This window comes from Austrofundulus limnaeus, unplaced genomic scaffold (genome assembly GCF_001266775.1).
Source record: "Austrofundulus limnaeus strain Quisiro unplaced genomic scaffold, Austrofundulus_limnaeus-1.0 Scaffold44, whole genome shotgun sequence".
NCBI lineage: Eukaryota > Metazoa > Chordata > Actinopteri > Cyprinodontiformes > Rivulidae > Austrofundulus > Austrofundulus limnaeus.
The window spans coordinates 2,077,391-2,085,875 of record NW_013952446.1 but is presented as its reverse complement, the minus strand read 5'-3'; the positions used below and the strand labels follow the sequence as shown (position 1 = coordinate 2,085,875).

The 8,485-nt window shown below is 37.3% G+C and overlaps 1 protein-coding gene across 1 annotated transcript in view; it reads left to right on the top strand.

The window, feature by feature from the left end:
• The window catches only part of si:dkey-27h10.2 (protein P54), a gene marked incomplete at its 5' end in the record, with an annotated part of 17,017 nt that extends 8,890 nt beyond the window's left edge, over nucleotides 1-8,127 (top strand). Inside the window, 2 exon segments of the mRNA XM_014007815.1 lie at nucleotides 1,350-1,446; nucleotides 6,460-8,127. Coding sequence (XP_013863269.1) covers nucleotides 1,350-1,402 — 53 coding nt within the window. The 3' untranslated portion in view covers nucleotides 1,403-1,446; nucleotides 6,460-8,127.
• Nucleotides 8,128-8,485: the final 358 nt, after the last annotated feature.

The following is an 8,485-nucleotide window of genomic DNA, read 5'->3' as shown; positions in this document are numbered from 1 at the left end:
GTCTAAACAGCTTATACACACATATAAATACTTATTTTTTACTTATTTTGTGTTTTGTAATAATTACAGGAGAAATACAACACAAGCAATTGTTTTATTACCCTTTAATTTGATTTCTGGAGATTATCCAAGGTGCTTCATGACCCATAATTGGGTCCCAAGCCCAACTTTGGGAACCAAAGTGCAGTGGTTTCCAAACTTTTCAGCTTTTGACCCACAAAATAACAGTAGCAGAAAATCTTTTCAGGACCCCAACTTAATGTTTTGGGACCCCACTTTGGGTCCCAACCCCAACTTTGGGAAACACTGCTTTAGAGGACACAGAGCCTGACCGAGACTTTAACATTGACCAACCTGAGACACCATCTTTTTCTTTTTAACACAGTTTCCAGTTAATGCAACACACCTAGTTTCAACACACTTTTCTTTGAGTCACAGGAAACATTGCCTAATTTCCATATCAGTTGTACGTTTGTTCCACTCTGAACCTTAGTAACACACACAGCTTTGTGCAGAAGTTTCAAGCCACTCAAAATTTATTTTCATTTTCCTTTCAAACAGGCAGACTTCCTTGCATATTTCAGTGATCATAAATCAATGTCAACATCTCTGACACATTTTAATGAAACTTTCAAAGAGTAAACACTGGATAAACAGCTACAACTGATTGATTGGACTCGAGCCAATTCAAGATGGCTGCCACAGCCAACAGGCATTAAAAAAACACAAAAATGGCTAAATTTGCAGAAATTAAGAACAAATTTGATGTGTTAGTAGCAAACATGAACTTTTAATGCAATACATTACAAACTATCTTTACCTAAAACCTTGTCGATAACTGCTGGAGTCAACCCAACATGTCTGTTAGTAAAATATCTCCTCAACCACTTGACAGATTTCAGTGAAACTCCCAGGGTGTCAATAATTTGCTAAGCATCTGAAAGTAATTGTGTTAAGAAGTCGATCTAATTCAAAATGGCCACTTATCCATATTAGACCACACAGACCTCATTGAGCTTTTAAACACAAATTTGGTGTTTAAATAACCATTCACACCATGTTTAGTAACTAATCATGCAACATCACACAAGATAATTTATGAGACTGCTCATAATGTTGTTTTTCTTTGATTAAAATAACAATAACGCTATCATTTCTCAACATAAGACGAGTTTGAGATTCTAACTCTGGCAGAAAAGGCAGCAAGCAATATGCATTCTTTTGACCACTGCTAGCCTTTAGTTTTATTGTGTAGTTAAACAACAGTGTGAGTCAAAGAAATCAAAGACTTAACAATCCAAGTTTTTGTACATCAGCATGAAACCCACTGCATTTCTTTTTTCATCTAGATGTGCAGACAGGCAACACACTCCAGGAAGTTTGTGTCGACTGTCTTGTCTGAAAAACAGCCTCCGCCTTCTTCTCTGTCCGTTCATCAGAAACGAGGTAAGACTCTAGATGACGGATGTTCAGCTGCAGCTGCTCAGCCATCTCGGGTGTTAGTTAAAAGGCACCCCCACCCGCCCTGAGCTGCAAGTGAACAGAGCCCATTCGAACCACCTGCAGCTTCCTGTCCCGAATTAACGTATCGCAAATAGAAAATCCAAAACCATTACCTCTAAATTTATAAGACGTGCTTCCCCTGAACCGTAAGTCATCTTGACGGCCAGCCTGTCATCTTGTGGTTTATAAATACATGTTGTATTAAAGCGGTGCAAAAATAAAAAGGATTATCACCTGCAACATTGGCCTTCTTGCAGATAACGTAAGTTTTCACTTATTTTATCATTAAATGCAACAATGCAATCAAGATGCATTTTTTCTGACAAAATATCTTTGGTTCTGCTGGCTGCAAATTCCCCTTTTCCTCGTCTGACCCCTCCTCCTATTTCTGCCACAGATGGATGAGATTCCTCTAACGGCAGTAGTGACATGGGCCCTTTCAGTCTAATCATCAGGTGCTGCAGGATGTGAGATCCTTGGATGCACCTGGGGTCGCTTCTCTTCTTTTTCTCTGCTCAGAAACCCTCGGGGCTTCAGCTCAGGGCTAAAACATTCTCACCACTCTGAACGGCTGATGATAAGCTCACACCTGAGAAACAACGTGCCTGGTGGCTCCTGTGTTCGCAGTCATGGATGATCTTTTTTTTTTTCCAAAAACACTGGTTGTTAAAATCCCAAGAATCTCCTTTTGAGCAAAAGGCAGCACATATCCTGAGAAGGTCTTTTAGACAGTTAAATAATGCAGGGAATCTTTGTTGACTCTGTATTTATTCTTTATATTTATATTTGAGATATTAGCACCTGTATTCCATTAGTTATCACCGCACTTGTTATTTAATAATTACCGCTTCCAATACAGAAAGTGTCTGGTTTGCCTCAACTCTTGGTTGGATCCTGCTGTTTGTTTCATTGAAGGGTAGCAGCTTTTTTGATGACTTCCACTTGATTTATTAAAGTTTGGCTTTTGTTTCTTATCCAGCTATCTCTCATAGACCTGCAACTGGGTCTTGATTCAGCTTACAGTGTTGAGATGAACAGCATTAGTACATCCCTCACAGCAATCAATGTATGTCTCCTTAAAATGTATCACTGATATACAATTGTGTTTTCAAGAAACAGTTTATGGTAGGAAATGTGACTCCGATTGACAAGACCGCCTAACAATAAAAACACCCCCTCCAAAGCAAAAACAAAAAAACCTCTCCACTTATTTCCACCTGGTTAGGAGGTGCTGAGCCAGCCAGAGTTGAAAGGCTGCAGCAGAAGATAACGGCTCTGAGCTGACAGGTCGTAAACAAAACCAGCATGATTGGAGCTACCACTTTATGGGCAGTTTTCCAGTTAGAGCACAGCTTTCATGTGTGAAGGGTAATGTTAAAGAAAACAGCCTGGGACAAATAGCAAGAGGTGGAGGTGAACGAGTGGCAAACTGAGATTTCACTGTGTTTAAGAAGCAATTCCAGTTGTTTGCAAAGTGCTGCTGCTGGTGACAAGAGTCAATAACTGGAGATGAAACATTTCAATTTCTGTCTCATAAGTGTTTTTGTTTGACCTTAGCTGCTACGAGAGGTCCAAAAATGACAAAATATACGCATTTTCACAAGTCGAGCCCTCAAAAAACAGTTACGTTCAGGTAAACACGGATTGAGGGGCAGCAGAAAGACAATGTGCTGAAAGCAGGATCTTTATCTTAGTAATAACAGTGAAACAAGCTTCCTGCTGTCTGATGAGGTTTGATGTGGTTCAAACAGAAATTACACCTGTGCATCTCCTCAGAGGGGCGGGGCTGTTGGAAAACGACAGACTGACTGATACTTCCTCTGTGCTACAGGGAGGGAAAACAGCTGGTGGACATGACTCCGCCCACTTGGTTTTTTTTTTCTTTAATTATGCACAACAGATCACCATGTCTGGATTTTGGGTTTGAAAACTTCCAACTGCAAAATCTTTAAAACAACAATTACACTTGTATAATCATTTTTTTAAATTATTTGCAGCTTGTTGTAAATATACAGCAATGTAATACAGTGTGTAATAACTATAATAAATTAAAATTGTATGTCCAACAATAAATTACATGTTTGAATGAATGAATATAGGAAAAGATATCTAGTGATGTGATCAAAGAAGAATTTCTGATGTGTTAGTGAGACCTGACGTTTTCCTGCTTGTAGTTTACTCAAATAAAGAAGTTTAAATATCCCAAAAAAAGACTGCTTAATGCATAAAAAGAGCATAAAAACAAACATTGCTAAGATGCTGTTTCGATTTTCTATTGTTTTCATTGGTTATAGAGAGAAATATTTATTTAGAATTAGGAAAACTTCTTGTCACCTTGACAATTAGGCAGGTTGGTCAGACAAATGTTTTTATTTACCAGATTATATTACAGATACTTGTTAACTTATTAAAGATGATACATGCTAAACTTAAGATTATGATAAAAGGAAGTAAGATGGCTGTGAGGATTAAATAGTGAACAGTTGTAGGTGTTTATTAGACTACTTTTTGACCACACTGGGCAAAATAACTTCACTTTAATACATGAACATGAACCTATCCAAACTTCCCAGATCTCCCACATTTGCAGCACAAACATGTTTCATTCATCAGACTGTGTGATGATCCCGTTTCACATTTGTGTCCTTCCTAACTTAGTTTTGTGACCTCAGGGCCTTCCCAAAGGTCAGAGGTCAGACAGCCCTAATTAAAGGTTTACTGTGGCTTGCAGAAGAATAATGTGGTCTCAATGTCAGAGTCATCGGACTCACATTCTTTGTTGCTGAGCAAGTCCCTGCAGAAACTGGATGTTCAGCAGCTGCCGCAGCGCGCCGACCAAATCCAGGACACATATCGACAAAGACCTCAACTCAACCTGAGGTGTACACATTATTCTTCTCCCTTTTTATTTATTTACAGTATTTACTTCATTTATTGAAACCTAAGCTGATTTAGCTCCAGCTGAAGGAAAAAAAAATACTTATGGAAAGTCCAGAAGACAAGTAAAAGCCAGTTGTCATTTAACACCTCAGTGCTGCTTTCCTTTTCGACACAGCCCACATTTATTTTATTTTAAGAGTTGCTGCTATTTACAGTCTCACATTTTCTGCGTTCCAGTTTTTTTTTTTTTTTTTTTTCACAGTTCTGCAGGTGACCTCCCGAATATTTACAGGTCTAATTTAGTTGTGCTCGTTGCAGTTCTTCACACCGCGCTGGCTGCCTCTCAACAAAGGAGGGGGTGAAAACAATTTGCAGCGAGCACACAAATAGTGTCGCTCTAGTAAGTTTGGGTTACAGTGTGTTTAGTTGGGAGCAGTCACGACGTGTCACTTCCACTCTGTCTGTGTGGTCTTCGTTTTCCCCTGTTACTAAAGTTTTGTTCTGCAGTTTTATTGTTGCTGAATTTTTGGAAGGGTGGGGTAATATAAAATTAAATCACAGCCTTTTATGCAAGCAAATGATAAATGACATTTGAAGTCATTTCATCCCCACAAACATCATTGTGCAAAATGTTAGCACTCAGCTGTGAGTGACCTTAAGGTTTTATAAAAATTTTCTGATCTGTGAGAGGTCAGTTTTGGTGTCAGTTTCTTCCAATCAGAGCCATTAATGAAAGTGATCCACAGGAGCATCTCTGAAAAGACGTTTTGGAGGTTTTTGAAGAGCTGGATGACAGTTATAAATCTGAAAAGGATTAGAGTGAGGAAGAAAATTCACAAGTGGAATTCAAAACAAGTTCCTACCTTCCTGGAAGTGGACATCTGACTGAATTCACAAGCTCACCTGAAGTTAGACTGTGCAATAAAAAAACCACAGGAGAAAAGTGACTTATTTTACTGCTTCAAAGAACTCATTTCTCAAATATTTTATTTTTTTAAGCTTTCATATTACTGTCAGACAGAAATCTTATGTCTTCAAAAACACTGCTTTTCAGGAAATGATAATGTGGTCTGAGGTTGAACACTTCTCATTGGTCAAACCCTAAAACCCACAGATATGAAGAAGATCAGATGCGATTCATGCAAAAACATTAAAACGATTTTAAGAATGAAGATTATAAGTTTTGGCCCGACGGCCACAATAAATGGTTGCTCAGGCGTAAACATCCTGTTATTCCTGGCCTGCCACTGCACCGGAACTGCTCCAGCTAGCTGCTGCTGCTGTTGTTGTTGCTATTTGTGCTTGCAAATAACCATCAAATTTGAAAGGACTTTATCACATCTTTCAGTTGACAGAGACCAGTTCAAACAAAGAGTTTAGACAAATTTCTTTCTCATTGCTACTTTTCTGATTGTGACTGAGTTTAACTAAAATCCTCACATGATGTTTAGTNCCCCCCCCCAATGGATCAAATCCTCCTTGGAATGCCCAGTCTTTCAGCAGCCAGGTTTTACTGCACTCACCGTGGCCCTTCACAGATCCTTATCTTTCCTCGCGCCTCACTTCAGCACAGTTTTATAAACTAAGATCATTGTGCTGTCTGATCTGGAACCGGAGCCCGAGTCCTGTCTTTTCTGGTGGAAAACTGAAAATCCTTTATATTGGACTGCACTGATGAGCTGATAAACTCTGTTCAAGTTTAAAACAGGAGCCTAAGTAATCGGAATCGCTCTGAAAGATATGATTGGTTCCTAACTATAATGAAAATCTGTTAATGAAAGCTGTCTTGAAATAAAGATTATAAAAAATTGTCAACCAAGGTTCTAAACTGATCCTAGAACAGAAAATCACGCTGTCCCCTCAGTCTCAGGGACTACACTGGCTTTAGACATATTATGGTCAAGTGTAAATCACAATGAAAGGAGGAGTGTGTGGATTCCATCAGTTAACCTTTTCCTCAAACAGATGTTCCACCTTAGAGGTCAGAGGTCACAGAAAAAGCTGCATCAACTTGGCCAAAGCAGGTGACTGCGGGACTCATGACTGTTCTGACTTTTCTCTTTCTCTCTCTTTCAGGATAAAAAAAAGAAACCGAAGTGACTGCAGGGGTTTGGGACACTTGTGTTCAAACTGTGTGGAAACTCCTCTGCAACTAAAGCTAAATGTTTGTTGCAAAGCAAATAGTTGAATGGAAGGGAAACTGTTTTATTGTCACTTTTTTTTCGTACAACAAAATTTTTACAAATTGAAAACAATTATTAGGAGGAACTATGTTTAACTGGGTTTATATTTTGTTGGTTAAAAAGAGAATAAGATGCTTTTTTAAATTCTTGCTGAAGTCCAGTAGCTTGAAATCCAGCTTTTCACTGATGCTGTATTAGCCCTCTATTTTGCATCTGTGCTGTTTGCAAACCTGCATTCTGTCCACTGGACTGCAGGGGGGCAGCTCCTGGAGACGAGAAGTTCAACTTGTTTAGAGCTAGAAAAAGTTAAGCTGACGTCTTCTTTGATTTCTCATTTTAGGTAATTATTTCTAATGGAATTTGATGCATTTGTAAATAATGGGTCTATTTTGTTCAAAGACAATGAAAGATACATTTTAAAACATTGGTTGATGCTGCTGGATGTTCTCTCCAGCTCTCAGTAATGTGCAGTTTCAGAGGACAAAGATGGTGGACTTGTCCATGTTTTAATTCAGTCTGTGCATTGTGGACTTTAGGAAAAACATGAAACTTGCATTTGCTTCAATGGTTTTTTTTTGTTTTGTTTGTTTATTTGTCTCCTTGTTTGTTTGTTTGTTTGTTTGTTTGTTTGTTTGTTTGTTTGTTTGTTTGTTTGTTTGTTTGTTTGTTTCTTTGTTTGTTCCAATAACTGTCTTTAAAAGATCAGACTTTAGGAAATACAAAAAAGGAAAAACTTTTAAAAAATAATTTTACTGTTTTTAAATGAGCATGCTTTGTGGTCTGGTTGGTATACAAAATAATTTTATTTCATTTGTTTTAAATTTGTTTTGCCTAATTAATGGACCACTATTTGCTTAAATGTAAATATCAGTAGTGGCAGTCACTGCCCTTATCCTTAAATGGATTATTTGGTGATTTTTGAAGTGATGTTCTGTCAAATAGTTCTCAGTAGTTTTAACATTTTCAGAAAAAAAAAACCCATCAGTCATAGAGAGGTAGAAAAACAGGCAGATTCTTTCTCCAGGCTGAGGGCCACGTTTATATTGTTTTTAGGCCTACAGTTTTTTTTTCTCCGCCCTCTCTTATTTTACTGTTTGTGTAACTGATGTTGTACGTGTGTCACAGGTCTCATTAACACAACATGTTTCAATGAGATTACCTGCCTAAATAAAGTTTTTTATTAAAAAAAACTGATATTTGACAGAACATCACTTCAAAACTCAACAGATTATTCCCTTAAACGTGGGTTTGCACAAAACACAAGGAAAAAACTGCACATTTCCAAAGTATGCCTTCTGAATAACAGGATTTTTTTGTTAGTTTTTTTTTTTTTTTGGGGGGGGGTGGGGGGTGGCATATACAGCATTCACCATTATCATCTTATTTTATCAGAAAAAAATAATAATACAGAAAAAGTTGTAAATTAATTATTACCACCATACAATCACAGTTAAATCATTTGTACAGAAATTTTATGCTCTTATTACTTTTGTGTTATGCCAATTCCTATGGTTTGATTTTTGTTTCAATGTTTTCGAATAAAAATAGTTTTTGCATTTCATCCTATAATGTAGTTATTTTTATTACTGTTCTGTTGTGAATTCTTTTTTTTTTTGATTTTCATCAGATTTTTAATGAACAGAGGGTGAACACAAGGATTACTGTCAGTGTTAAATCTCAGAAAGTTGAATATATTTACAATATTTGGGATGGCTGCCACAGCTAATTATAAGCACGATTTTATTCAATCAATTTTACATCTGTTATGCTCTGATTTTTTATTTTTTTGTAACTGTAACTGAGAGACAACTCCAACATATATTTCAAGCTCTAGATCTTCAGCATGTAAAGCAGAGCATAATATGTATTTATTCAAGTAAAGTTAGTTACTTTAACGCTGATAGATTAAAACAATGTTG